Source organism: Molossus molossus, unplaced genomic scaffold (genome assembly GCF_014108415.1).
Source record: "Molossus molossus isolate mMolMol1 unplaced genomic scaffold, mMolMol1.p scaffold_m16_p_8, whole genome shotgun sequence".
Classification (NCBI taxonomy): Eukaryota; Metazoa; Chordata; class Mammalia; order Chiroptera; family Molossidae; genus Molossus; species Molossus molossus.
Window position 1 is genome coordinate 28,655,345 of NW_023425402.1, and position 15,917 is coordinate 28,671,261.

At 33.5% G+C, this 15,917-nt stretch overlaps 1 protein-coding gene across 3 annotated transcripts in view; it reads right to left on the reverse strand.

Annotated features, from left to right (window-relative positions):
• The window catches only part of KHDRBS2 (KH RNA binding domain containing, signal transduction associated 2), a 571,685-nt gene that overhangs the window by 475,123 nt on the left and 80,645 nt on the right, over nucleotides 1-15,917 (reverse strand). For all 3 annotated transcript variants that reach the window (XR_004957703.1, XM_036248791.1, XM_036248792.1), the window contains exon 2: nucleotides 9,744-9,871. Coding sequence is in view for 2 of the 3 variants with exons in the window: in XM_036248791.1 (XP_036104684.1) it covers nucleotides 9,744-9,871 (128 nt within the window). In the remaining variant the exon portion in view is untranslated. The remainder of the gene's footprint in view (nucleotides 1-9,743; nucleotides 9,872-15,917) is intronic.

Sequence of the window (15,917 nt, forward strand, 5' to 3'; positions counted from 1 at the left end):
GAAATGCCCAAGAAGTTGTGAATATAGATAGAGAAGGTCACCATATATAATCCCTAGTGACCTTCAACATTAAGAAGTTGTGTGGAAGAGGAGAAACCAGGAGTGGAGGATGAGACATGGAATAAATTTTGTAATAGGAGATCAAAGTAAATTGTGGCATTGGGAAGCCAAATGAAGACAATGTATCCATCATAGTTCAAGTAAAACCATGGTTCAAATGTTTCAAGTTCTTGAGTGATGCAGAAAACAGAACCAGAACCAACAGCAACTTACAGGGATAAAGGTCTTACTTCAATGAGAAAAAAAAATACTCAATATTAGATTCAGCTGTTTTATAATACAGTGAACTTTCATTTTAATCACTAGAGGTATTCATAGTCAGGCTGATGAGTATCCCAGATCTTGTACAAATGATTCCTGAATTGGGTAGAAGATTAGACTGTACGACCTATGAGATACACTCCAACTAATGAGTCTATTATTTCTGCCTCACTTAACACTAGAGGTGAAATACATCTGCTTTCCCATCTGTGAGCCTTTGCATCTGTGTTCAGAATTATCTTGATGCCTCTTCATATAAAAGAAAGTGAATCATAACTATGGTTTAATGCAAAGAGGAGAGGCTTTAGTGTAAGCAGTGTTAACACCATCACTGATATGTTGTGTGGCTTTAGGAAAGTTCCTTAAATTTTATTAAACTATAGTCTCTTCTTTAGAACCCTCACCAGTGTTCTTGAGGGAACAAAACCACAGCTCGTTGAGCTTTTCCCATGTTTGACATAGTGGGTACTCACAAAAACCCTAATTCTTTAAATGTGAGGTCCCAGTTTTAAAGAGTGTTTTATGATGTTCTAAAGTTGTTCCGCTAAACTGGAGTTTTAAACTACAATCTTCATGTAAGCACTGTATACGCTCATAAACCAGAAATAGAAATGTATGCTTTTTTCTTTTTAGAGCGAACAAATTTTCACCTGTTCTTTAAGTCCCTAATAGATTTTGAGGAGTCATATTTGGGGTTAAATTTCATACGTGGTGTTTTACGATGTCATTTGCTTATATAATACTAATAGAACCACACAGTGTAGTGAGGCAAAGACACGCTGTGAAATCAGAGTGGCTGGATATGATCCTGAGTTGGTCATTTCCTAATAACGTCATTGTGGCAAGTCAGCGCCTCTGAGACTCAGTTTCTTTTTCTATAAAATGGGAAGGGTAGAATTATTAGGATTAAGGACAATTAAATGTGTTAATACATGTAAAATAAATAAAATGTCTGATACATTTTTATAAAGTTAATAATCCTTATTTTTTGTTATTTGTTCCTCTATTCTAGGATAAACATTCTAAATGACTATTTTTTTTCATTTTTAAATATTTTCAATTAGTCCAAGCTATTTAAAAATATTTTTATTATTAGGAAAATAACATGTTAAAAATAATTCAAATAGGAAAGAGCAACAACAAAAAATAATATTTTCCTTTTATCCTTTTATTTACATCCATCTATCTTATCTATCTATCTATCATCTATCATCTATCATCTATCTATCTATCATCTATCTATCTATCTATCTATCTATCTATCTATCTATCTATCTATCTATCTATCTATCATCTATCTATCTATCATCTATCATCAATCTATCTATCTATCATCTATCTATCTATCTATCTATCTATCTATCTATCTATCTATCTATCATTTATCTAACATTCCACGTGTGTGTGGGTATCCCTTTTACACTCAATAGGAACAAACTATACTATTTTATACTTTCACTTAACAATACAGATATATGCGTGTGAATATGTAATTCTTAAATAAAATAACTGCTTCCAAGTCTGTGCCTTTGTGACTTTCATTGATTTTGCACTATTGCTCCCCAAAATGGTTGAACCTCAGTGCTCTGATGAACACGTTATAAAGTGTATTTTTTCCTGTACCCTAAACTCCTACTGGTTATAATCTTTTTATTTTTTAATATGATAAAGAATAGAAGCATTGCATATTCATCTTAACTTATAGTTTCCTAATAAGTGAAGTACAAGTATATTTTCTATTTGATTTCAACAGTACCTGTGTAAAAAATATCTGGTAATACCACTGGCTTCTTGTTTAACTAAAAATGGGTCTATTACATATAAACAAAATAGAATTTGTATCATGTGTTTCAAATATTTCTCAAATAGTCACACCAGTTTGGCACTTTTTGAGTCTTGAGATTTTGGTAGTCATCGTCATTTTTACTTATACTAAAGATTCAGTTTTATGTTTTTAAATATTTTAATAACTTATTTATTTTTTATCCTCACCCGAGGACATTCTTTGATATTTTGTTCAGACAGAGTGGGAGGGAGGGAGAGAGAGAGAGAGAAACACCGACGTGAAAGGGACACATCAAGTAGCTGCCACCCGCACAACCCAACCAGGGCCGGGGACAAACTGCAACCTAGGTACGTGCCCTTAGTGGGAACTGAACCCGGGTCTCTCGGGACCACAGGCCGACGCTCTAACCGCTGAGCCAAACTGGCCAGGGCAGAATTTTCCATCTTTCTTAGACATTCTTGGACTCAATTAAATGTTATAACATAAATTTCCCATAAATTTTCTAGCACTTTTATTTTTATTATTGTTTTGCATTCAATCTTAGGTCCAGTTTAGATTTATGTTGGTGGATACGAGGTAGAAATGCAGTCTTCCTTTACTTTTGTCCTCAGGTGCTACACTAGTTATCTCTCCAAGTCACTGAATAAATGCTTAATTCACACAAATGTAAATATATACTTAACATATACTATACATCCATGTTCATTTTATGAGGAATGGAAAATTGACTTTATTAAATGCCTGATTTGATCTTAATATTCAGTACATTTTAAACAATATTTTTAAGTGAACATTGGAGTAAAATTTATTTTCCTTCAGATGTGCTATAGAAATACATTCGATAATATTTTTGTAACATAATTTTTTTGTAGTAAAATATACATAACATGAAATTGACCATTTTAGTTGTTTTTAAATATACAATTCAGTGTCATTGAGTACATTCACAATGTTGTGCAACCACTATCATACCTATTTCCAGAACCTTTTCATCATCCCAAACATAAAGTCTATACCTATTAGACAGTAACTCTCCCTTCTTCTCTCTCCAAAGCCCCTGGTAACCTCTGTTTCACTTTCTATGTCTATAAATTTATCTGTTCTAAGTACCTTATATAAGTGTAATAATAAACTATTTGTCCTTTTGTGTTCGACTTATTTTATTTAGCACGCGTTTTCAATGGCAATCTATGTCATAGGCTGTATCTGAATTACATTGCCCTTTAAGGACAATAATATTCTATTGCACCTACATACCACATTTTGTTTGTCCATTCTTCTGTTGATGGTATTTGGGTTGTTTCCACCTTTTGGCTATTGTCAGTAGTGGTGCTATGAACACTAATGTACAATTGGTAATATTTTTAAGGTTTTGCATTGATAGTCATAACAAGAGTTTTGTAGTGTTTTATTTTGATGATACTCTTTTAAAATCCACCTATTTTTTAAATTACTTATAAAATGATAGAAATATAAATGTTATAATTCTTTTAAACATTACTTAAAAAAAAACATATAAGTCACATTCATTCAGAACTTTTCTACATGGATTTACATTTCTTACAAAGAGTTGGTTGTAGTTGGGTTATAATTTGGTAATCCAAGTAAAAATAATACCCCATCTGCATGTTTTTGGAGGGCGCTGCATTCATTTTTATTTCCTGTACCTTTTCTAGAGAGTTTTGTTTCCTGCTAATCTCAAGATATTAAGATATAAGTACTTGGATTTATATAGAATTCATTTGCTTCCACATGTCAATAAGTCCTTCAAAATCAGCAATAATATAGGAATCCACTCAATTGGTAATGTAATGCCTTTTGATTTTAAAAGTGATCTTTCTTCTCTAGTGTCTTAAAGATCTATCTGAAAGCTTCTTTTCCTGCAACATCAAAAGAAACGAAAGAAGAGACATCTGTGCTCTAATGTGCAGAGTTTTACTGCAAGCTCCCTTTACTAAACAAGCAAACCATGATGAAACAAGCACGTAACGAATGCAAGATTACAGACAGGGCTGCGAGGTGGAAGCTCTTTTGACTCTCAAGGGACCCTTGAGTAAGGATCTAGGCTTGAACACATTTCAACATGCATTTGCAATTTAATGATCCTTTTGAAATAGTTTTTAGCTTTCCAGTTGAGAATAAAGGTGAAATGACCCATCAGAATGAAAAAAAGAGAAAAAAGGAAAAGTTAAAACAGACTGACGATCCTGTAAAAGGGCTAGACATAGAAAAGAAGGACTGATTATTTCAGGAAGTATGAGGATATATTTTATGAGGAGGGGCTGAGCCCATAAAAAATATAATATAGGAGGATGTGGAGAGAAGTATATATTCATCAGAATTAGAAACCAATGGGTCAATGTGAGATAGAGACAAAATTATTTAAGTTCCCAATGGGAAGACAATATTTAAATACATGGGGTGAACATTAATTACAAGAAAGTCATCAGAGAAGACAAGTACTAGACATAATAGCACTGCAAATTTCTACATTTTGCTAGAAAACAGGGTTATTTCAGGTGTCATTCTAGTGGGGAGAAAGAAGTCTACAAGCACTTTGGATTTTTATTTTTCTAATTGAAAATGTGAATCTGAGTGTCATTATAATCTCAATTAAATTCTTTTGCCTTTTTATTGAACTTATTGGCACGGCACTGGCTAACAAAATTATACAGGTTTCAGGTGGACAACTCTACAACACACTGTATTGTGTGTTCACCAACCACCTCAAGTCAAGTCTCCTTCCATCACCATTTATCCCCCTATTCCACCCTGCAATCACTACACTGTTGTCAGTGTCCATAGGTTTAATTCAAATTCACAGGTGAGAGACTAGGAAACTTACATGAATGAAACTGAAATCATACATCTCACCAAATCCTTTCTTCCATTTCCTTTAGAAAATTAAAGAGTGATGCTATGCAGTGGTCTATGGTAAGGATAAAATGGGTTTAAGATGTAAAGTACAGAGCGGCTTTTAGAAAACCACATTGCCTAGAAAAACAGAGAACTGCTTCCACCTCTGGTTATCTTGGCTTTGAAATGTGGTCATAGTTTCCCAAGTTAATATCCCTGATCTCTATTAACTATCCCTAAATGATCTGATAATTACTTATAAAGTTAGGAAAAATAATACTCATCAAGGATTTAGACTTGCGTTTTCATCTTTCAAAGTATAAAGGAGGAAACCGCTCTGTGGGATGACATGCTTGGCGGTGGAAACCGCTTCCACCCAGGCACAGAAGGCAGCCCCTCTCTCTGGGACACAGCAGAATCTGATGAAATACAGAGCGAGTGTGGTGCTTCTGAACGTATTTTAGAACTTTAATTTTCTGCATTAATCTACATAAGGAATTGATTTGCAAAGCAGCACAGGGGGACATGGCTGCGTTTGATCTTAAAAGGGGCCAAATTTGGGGCCGATTTATACTCCTGGCAATCGACTGCTTTAAAATGTTGGCTGTAACTCAAGGAGAGAAATAAAAAGTGGCCTTGGGGCAAATTTAATTTAGAAAAGTTCTGATGTATTTCAGAGGATTCTGAAGGCAACATCAAAAAGACATTTTTAAAAGGCATTGAGAGACCCGAATTGCCCAGGTAGACAAATAGGTACAGTAGCAAGGGACAAGTAGCTCTCCCCCAGCAAGTCCACATCCCTGTCCTCGAACGCTCTCTCACCATGCCCATGCTTGTGGTAGACACTCCTTTTGCATGTCTAGCAGTAACAACACATAATAGAGCTCTGGCCATTTATGTCTATCTTTGTTTCTTAGGTCTTATAAGGCAGTTGTTTGTTGAGGACCAAGAAAGTATAGCATTGTTCTCATTCTTCCAGGATGAATGTTGTCTTCATCAATATCAAATGTATAACCCAAGCTATGGTTCTATTCATTTTTTGCACATGTAATAGCTTTGCACTAAATCATAGTCAACATGAAATCATAATGCAATCTTTGGAGACATCTTAAACAGCAACTAAACTCAACATGCGTATTTCCAACACTGCAAACAACTCGATGTGAGAAGCCATGGACTGAGTTCACACGAGCAATTTTATTGAGAAAACAATGAGATTTGACCACCGCTTGCCTGATAAAGACTATACTATAATTTTGTTATAACATGTATACCAGTTAGAGATGTTAAAATTAAAAACAATAAATGTATATTGACAATACAATATCATATATGTGAATTTAGGGAAAAAGAGTTAAGTTTAAGATGGTGAACTTTCTACATGGATCTATTAGGATGAGAGGAACATATTGTCACATGTTACCTCCTTGGAGACTTGACTATCACAAAATAATTGCTCTGATTCTATAACATTTGCAAATACAAACCACAGATGTACAAGGTCTATTTCTTTACTAATCTTGTTACAAACAAAAACTGTTTATTCAAATAATTTAATTATGTGGCATATTTTCCCCAAATTAAGTGATTAAACATAAAGCACTATAGCTATATAAATCATTCTTAATGTAGTATAAGGTTATTCTGATATTTTTCATAATTTTAAATCTTAAACCTCTTTCAAGTCCATGTATTACTCAATTAAGTCAGCAAATTAACTTGAAGTTGAAGACTAACTGAAACAAAATCTATCCCAAAAAGGTCATGTAGTAAAGTCAGGAGAAGGTCATTTCCTCCTGAATTCCCATGGTTACGTACTGCCCTTTGTTGGAAAGGACTGTGTCAGGACCACATTAATTAGCAGTTCACACAGACAGCAGGCATCAAGGGGAGAGGGCTCTGAGAGAAGTTGTGAAAAGCAGGTCTTTTCCCCTGAAGGATAAATCACTTTTCATTACAAAAGATTAAACTTTAAATCCATAAACACTGTTTTACCCTGCTCAGCAGTTCATAGTATCACACCACACCACATATTTTACAGCTCACACATGTACATTAACTATGGCTCCAGTTTAGTGATTGTTTATTTATTTATTTATTTTATTATTGATATTAGAGAGAGAGAAGGAGAGAGATAGAAACATCCATGAGAGAGAACACTGATTGGCCGCCTCCTGCATACCCCCCACTGGAGATTGGGACCACAACCTGAGCATGTGTCCTGACCTGGAATCAAACCAATGACCTCTTGGTGCAGGGGTCCACGCTCAACCACCGAGCCACACTGGCCGGGCTTAGTGATCATATGTTAATTCAACCCCACCGATATTTCTGGTGAGAAGCAGGCAAAGATCACTCAGTAGGAGAGAATCGCCACTTTGGAAGTAAAACATGGTACTCTTTTCCTCTAAGGAAATCTAAGAGTTCTTTGTGTGTAAAAATTAGATGAAAGGCACATTCGTTTAAAATAACAAAGTGGTTTGGCATTCTATTAATGAATTACAAAGGGCAAATTTTGAAAAGCACAAACTGTGATTTGATAGTATTACATAAAAGTATTATTAGGACCTATTCTTTTTCACATTCTTCCATATTTTACATGAGAAGATAATATAACTATGTGAACATCGTTAGTCAAGTTAAAAATGCAATGACTCACAGCATCCGAAGAACCTAAAGTAACATCAGTCTCTCTAAGCATCTTGATCTGTATCTAAACTACAACTTTGAACAATTATTAATCTCCTAGTTACCTCACCTGCAAAATGAAAGTTTTATGTATTCTGTGATTTCCAGATTAGTCCCAGCTTAAGCATTCTGTGTTTCTAAAGGTACAATAATTTGCTAGTGAGACATGGTTTATAAATAGGAAGTTAGTTTTGTTGTTTGATTATCTTCCTATAAATAATAGATCTCACAAGAATTAGAAATACTGTTTATAGTGAATAATATTTTGATAAGTTTACACAGTGACAGGTGACTTCTAGAGTTAGTGGGATGATAATATTGTAAGGTATAAAAAGTTGAATCACTATGTTGTACACCTAAAAGTAATATAACCAATATAAGATTGTATATCAGCTATTCTTAAATAAAAACATAAGTTGAAAAATATTCTTTTAATATTCATACTATGACTCAGAATAAACTATTGTGCCCTGGCTGGTTTGGCTCAGTGGCTACAGCATCAGCTTGCAGAACAAATGGTCTAGAGTTTGATCTTGATCTAAGCATTTACCTGGGTTACAGGTTTGATCCCAGGCCCCAGTTGGATTCGTGCAGGAGGCAACCGATCACTGTGTCTCTTTCACACCAATGTTTCTTTCTTTCTCTCTGCTCCCCCCGACTCTCTTTAAAAAAAAAAAAATCAATGGAAAAATATCCTTGGGTGAGAATTAACAAAAAATAAAGCAAGAAAGAAACTATTTTAATATTCAGCATTAAATCACACATACCGACACTGAAGAGCCATCTGAACTCGAAATGCCTTCCACTACATAACAACCTAATTTGGTCAAAGATAAAGCTGCAGATGATTGAGAAGTAGATACTGTGTTTGTCTCTGACTTTTTTTATGTCCAAGAATAAACAAGTGTTATTCTGAGAAACAGTATCAAGTTACATAATATTTAAATATATGATTTAAAGAAAAATCCTTGCACTCTAGACTACAATGGAATAATTATGTTCTTTAATAAAAAAAAATCTTAACACCCCGTATTTCTACTATATTTCATTACTATGTAAAAATGTTCATGTCTATGACCTCCCATTTTAATATTCATAAAAATGTGACTGTAAAGTAAATCTAACAATTTAATGTGAAATCATATTTATGGAATGTACCTTTCTTGTGAAACATACAAAAATAAAGAAAAACTTACATACCCAAAAACTTCATTTGAAAGGTAAATTTCATGTTTGGTGGGCTGCAACAGTTTCAATCTTGTTTGAAATAATTATAAACACAACATTCTACTTAATTATATTTACTAAATTTTATCACATTAGAAGATAATTGGTAAACTACAGCATTTATTTCTATAATCTTTCCTATTAGGATGATTACATGGTCCTTGCTTCAGATTCACTCATCAGAAAGTAAATTGCCAGCTTGAATATTTGAGTTTCTGTTTTTGGCTTGCTTAATACATTAAAAAAATAAAAACCTCCCTTTACCCATTAGAATTTACAAATATAACTGATAAGATCATGCAATTGAATGGAATGTTTTATAATCCCGATTCTGGTGGTACAAACCTCATATGATAAAATGTTTAGTAAAAAATATTTTGAAGAGACCAATATCTTAATTATGTATATGTAGTCTCCTGACTACAGAAGACTAACAGTTATAATCTAAGGGTCTAATAAAGACGATATTGCTTTCCTGGATATAATAATTCCCTACTGATTGGCTAATGTTATATATTTAGTATCATTCTAAATTTTACTCTTTTTTATAAGAGGAATATACATTTTTTCATGAAGCAAACATAATCAAGTGAGTGTACATATTTAAACAAATACTGAACTACATGTTAAATAAATGATTAACATATCTAATTATGCTCCCCACATTCACAGAACAAAAATGCACAGCCTTTGGTTGAAAATCACTCTCATCATTTTTCCTTTCTCTATGTCAGTATCATTTATTTGTGTGTATGAAATAATGAAACTTTAACTATTCATTTTATAAAAGTCAAAGAAAAAGTATCGTCTTATTTTTACCACTCTTTTTCTGAATTCGATGAGCACAAAGCATGTAATGCAGTACCTTTGGATATTGTTTTACAGGAATCAATACTCTTTCTGAGAGCTTTATGTTTTTGTTGCTGATGACATCAAGATATTTCTTTTCTTCATCTTCCTTTTTTCCATCAGAACCTTGAAATTTTTCAATTTCTGAAAAAGAAATTCACAAGAAAAAACAATAAGTGAAATGGGAAGTCATCATAAATATGCTGACTGTTATTACTTCCATTCTTAATCTTGTGAAGAAACTTGCTAAAGGACTGAATGAAGTACCTTGTTACGGCTACAGGAAAGCAGCTACTGATGTAAGATGACCCCTGTCACTCAAAACTGGACAGGGATAATTGAGGAAATTACTCTCTTCTGTGAAACAAATGATGTACTGAATTAATAACTTTCCTAGGAGCAATCAATAGAACCAAATATACTTTAAGGTTTTATGTTTTATTTTTACTCAGAATTATTCCTAAGAAAAAATAATTAAAAATAATAATCTATTATCTAAGGTAGGGTAGTAAAGATAAGTAGTGTATTATTTTATATTCTAACCAAACTTAAAAGCAGTTAAAAAGGGGGTCACAGGAAAGTCACATAAAGGATTAAACATGTAAATGTGATCATTCACATTCATCAACATGAAATTATCTGTCTACATGTTTAAGAGGAATTACCAATTTTGCCCTATGTAAATGTTCCCAAAATGGATATTTTTGAGAAAATGTATATATTTTGTACATTTTTTTTTTTTTAGATCAATTTATTGCACAAAGACTGTTAACTTCTACTATGGGTACCGCAGATAGAGCAAAAAACAAGAAAATGATCTGCATTTGTAGAATCTATGTTCTGATAAGAAAAATGACAATTAAAAAATGAATATATGCCCTGGCCGGTTTGGCTCAGCAGTTGGAGCGTCGGCCTGCGGTACAGAGACCCGGGTTCGGTTCCCGCTAAGGGCACGTACCTTGGTTGCAGTTTGTCCCCGGCCCTGGTTGGTCGTGCGGGTGGCAGCCACTCGATGTGTCCCTTCACATCGATGTTTCTCTCTCTCTCTCTTCCTCTCTCTCCCTCCAGCTCTATCTGAACAAAAAATGGAAAAATGTTCTGGGTTGAGAATTAAAAAAAGAATATATGGCCCTGGCCAATTTGGCTGTGGTTACAGCATGAGCCCGTGGAACAGTGAGTTGTAGGTTCAGTTTCAGTCAAGGGCACGTACCTTGGTTGTGGTTCGTCCCAGGCCCTGGTCAGGGTCATGCAGGAGGCAACGAATGGATGTGTCCCTCTCATGTCAATGTTTCTCTCTCTCTTCCTCCCTCCCACTCTATCTGAAGATAAATAGAAAAATATCCTTGAGTGAGGATTAAAAAAAAGAAGAAGAAGAAAACAAATATATGTACATATGCATATTTATGTGTGGAGATAAAGAATAAATACAATAAAGCTATTAAAATGTAAAGGAAAGTTGAGTCAAGGAGTGGGGTTATTACTTCAGATTTACAGGGTGATATGTGAGCAAAACCCTGAATAATGAGAAAGATTGAGTCATGAGAGATTGAGAAATGAAGTTTTACACTCTGATGGAGAAACAGCTTGACTTACTGAGGTTTGACAGGCGGTTAACAGGAAAGAGCATGTAAGACCTTGTAGAGAAGTGACATTTTCTGCTTTTTATTGTGAATATAATGGGAAGCCATTTGGGTGGATTTGGTGCAGGAAGGAGGAAGAAGTATTTGATTTTTACTTGTAAAGATAACACCATACGTAATATGCAAAACCAATCATAGCAAGAAAACCAACTCGTATTTGTCTGGCTGAGAAATGATGTTGACTTGATCTAAAAAGGTAGAAATGGTGAGAATGTATGTAGCTAGAGTCACTTTATGGAATTCACTATGTAAAATCAATGTTTTGAAGAAATCTTGGAAAATTAATTCCCCTTATTTATTTTATGTTTATTGGAGGGTTATTATTAGCATAAAATCACCTATGAACATTTCTTTTCTCCTTGTTTTTAGCCAATTGTACTATTTCAAAGCACATCCTTAATTGAGATAAGAATATGTTAGTTTTGTTAGAGATGAAACAACATCCTGTGTCTGTTATTTTTGGAGCCAAATAACTGATGATAGTTTTTATACAGAGAAATTATTAATTCAGATGAAGTTATACTGCATTTTCAACAATTATTTTTAAAGGGCTGACTACTTCCATAGTAAGGAGAAATCTACATTTCAGCTAACAGCTTTGCTCCTTTATTTTTAATTAACATCTTTCCAAAAATGATTTCACATAACATGTATAATATCCCTGTACAGCATATTATTTACTTGGCCCATGTGGAATTAAAAAAATATTTTTTTAAGTAAGGTTACATCATTTACCAGATAATGTCTGAATGAATGTCACACTACATCGTTTGTATAAAGTCATTTACATTAATATTTCAGTTATATGCTATAATCTTCCAGAAGACAATTATCTTATACTGAGCTATGTGAAATAATATCATATTATTTGTAATATGTCTATAATTTCTCCTTAATATGATGGCATCAGATTCTTACATTTTTACTCCAGAGTATTAACAAGTTACTTTGACTGTCTTTTCTAACCAAAAACCACTCTCTGTTTAAAACTCTCAATCCATTATACAATTATTACATACAGAACTCTGACAACTGCAAAGAAAGAATATTCATTACGTCTTCTGATTCTAACAATAAACTTTTGATCACTGCCCTCTGGGTACATGCACCTACATAATAATGTACTCCTGGCTTGCTGAGGTAATTGTAATGTAGTACACACTGAAGAAGCTGGCACAACTCCCAATCTATTAAATGTATGGTTTCCCCCTTGTCACTCTGTCATAAAAATAAATTGAATTTGTCTGATATTATTTGCTCTCTACAAAACTACAACCTTAGGCATTTTTAGATGTTTGCAATTTGATCAATTGATGATTAATAATGTTTCCATCAAGAAATAGAGCTGAATAAAATAACATTTTCACTGCTTTTTCTGTTCATTTTATACTTTCCTTTAAACATTTTTGATGTTTCTTTTGCCTTCTACTATGTTCAGGGAGTTATCTTGTCTGTCTTTACATACTTATCTACATGCTAATAGCTCAGTGATTACATCTGTCAACCACACAGTCACAGAACAGTATATGACTAACTTGTCCAGCTTTAAAACCAGGGGAAACAATGTATACAGCACCTTCATTATTTAAATATTTACTGTAAAGTAATTTTTTTTTAATTTCATAATTAATACATGCTCATTGTGGAACATTTAGGCAACAGAGGTATCCATAAAAATCGAAAGGTACCCATTCTCATTAACAATAACTCAATAGTTTTGTGTAGAGGTGTTAGATCATTAACAAATTTTTTTTCTTTATTGATTTTTTTTTTTTTTTGAGAGAGAGAGAGGAGAGAGAAACACTGATGAGCAAAAACATTGATTGGCCTCCTCCTGCATGCCACCACTAGGGATTTGGCCCACAACCTGAGCATGGACCCTGACCAGGAATCGAACCAGCAACCTCTTGGTGCATGGGTTAACGCTCAACCACTGAGCCACACCGGCCAGGCTTAAATAATTTTTAAATATTTGTTTATATAGTCTATTTAAAATTGGGTGCTATATTACTGGAAATACATATTCATTATATTAAGGCAGAATAATTTTTTTTTTTTAACTGTTAAACTATACAGATTTTACTAGACAGGCATTTTTAGTAGTTAAGCCACAGGGCCCCTCATAGATTTTAGTATTTTTGTTCCCCTTTCACTGTTGGTCACTGTTGAATATATATAAAATTTATTTGAACATTTATTGGTTCATTTTTGGTAATTATCATCATAGCACCAGGATTATGTGAAGATAACACAGAGTCAACCTTTGATCATATTGGTCATTCATCTTGCAATTCAACCACTGATTTAAGTTTGATGAAAGCTACATAAGAAGGTATTATTTTGTTATGGTCAGAACATATAACATTACGATCTTAATCATCTGTAAGTATACAGTTCAATAGTCTTAAATATATTGACACTGTTGTGCAACAGATCTCTAGAACTTTTGCATTGTCCAAAACTGAAACTCTAGACCTATTAAAAACTTATGTCCCCTCTCCCTCTCTCCCAGGCCCTAGCTATCACCTTTTTTTCTTTCTGTTTCTACAATTTTAACCACTTTGGATACTTCATATGAGTGAAATAAAACAGTATTTGTTCTTTTGTGACTGGCTTATTTCACTTAGCAGAATGTCCTTGAGGGTCATTCATGCTATAGCAGGTGATAGGAGTTCTTTTCATAAAAATCTGTAATGTTCCATTGTATGTATAGACCACATTTTCTTTATCTATTCATTTTTCAGTGAACATTTGGGTTGCTTCCACCTCTTGGCTATTGTGAATAATGCTTCAGTGAACATGGGTATGCAAATATTTCTTCAAGATCTCACCTTTGGCCAGCTAATGTTGCTCTGTGATTGAGCATTGACTCATGGACCAAGAGGTCATCAGTTCGATTCCTGGTCAGAGCACATGCCCTGGTTGGAGGCTTCATCCCCCGTGGGGGGCATGCAGGAGGCAGCCAGTCGATGTTCTCTCTCATCAATGTTTGTATGTCTCTCTCCCTGTCCCTCTCTCTCTCTCTCTCTCTCTCTCTCTCTCTCAAAATCAATAAAAATATATTTTAAAAAAGAGATCATGCTTTAAATTATTTGGATATATACCCAGAATTGGATTGCTAGATCACATGATAATTATCATTTTTATTTTTTGAAGAATATCCAAACTGTTTTCCAAATGACTGTAAATTTTTGGTTAAGATTTTGTGAATATTACATGAAAAGGGCTTATATTCTCTGTTGTTTGGCAGAAATTTAGATATAAATCAATGAAATATTTTTTCCCATACCAGATCCATCTCAAAATGAAAGAGCTGTGTGAGAATTTCTTTAGAATATGTATGTAAAGAAGGTTTCTGGTTCATAAATTATGCATATACTTAATTTGACAAAATTCTGCTATTTTGTTTTATAAAATATACCAGGCACATTCCCACAGAGTGGAAGTGTTTCTGTGACTTCCATTTTCCTCCAATGAATTAATTTTTGAACCATACCTTATTCTCTTATAGAAACAAGAAAGAGCACCAAGGATAATAATAATTTAAAAAAACCCAAATTCTTAAAACATCCCCACAATCCAGCTGTTCTACAAGAACCCTATAAAAAATGTTTTTCTCAAAACACTGACAATTGTAGGAACTCTGCTGGGTTCTGTGTGAAAGAGTAATTATGAGGACTTCATGGATGAATAAAAAAGGAAAATTTCAAAGAAGATACACAAATGGGCAAAAAGCATATGGAATGATGCTCAAGATCACTAATCACAAGAGAACTGCAAACTTTAAACACTTATTTATTCAAACATATAAGTTACCTCTAACATAAAATTATAAACATGGTATGGTCTTAAAAAACACACCTACACACATAAAACTGAGATAAGATTACACATTCTCTAATTTTTGAGTGATTTTTGAAGGAGACAATAGAGACCATATAACATATGAGGGAAAAGCTAAAGACATGTATGTAATGCAAGCACTCCAGGATCCTAGAAAATAACAAATATTTCCTTCTTTAAAGATAGACTCCCTTCCTGAGAAGGAAAACCTGTTTCACTCCTAATGGAGCTTGAAGCAAGGACACTACCATAGCTGAATAGACTATTCTGACAGAAACCTCCCCAAAGCACAAGCAAACATTCTCACTTAAACATTAAACAGAGAAACAGATTGTGTTAAGCCTCATACAAGTAAACTATAAGAAAACAAAATAGAAAATGAACTAAATAATATATTGGCAGAAAATGAAAGCAGAAGAAAAACATGAAAACAAAGCTGAAAGGCACTAAAATACAGTATTCAAATGAGGAAAAATAAAGTAATGAAACTATAAAAGCAATGAGAAAAGATATCTGTCAGAAATAGAAAAGGGTTGTATAAAAAGCAATAAAATTAAAAGCAAGTAAAAAGAGCTGTCAGCACAGGCGTGAAGTAGAATTCATTTCATAAATGAAGAATAAACTAGATGTAGTAAACCAAGACTAGATATACAAAAGAACAGAAATAGAAACAGTAGACAGCATTAAGAACTACTAAAAAATCAGAA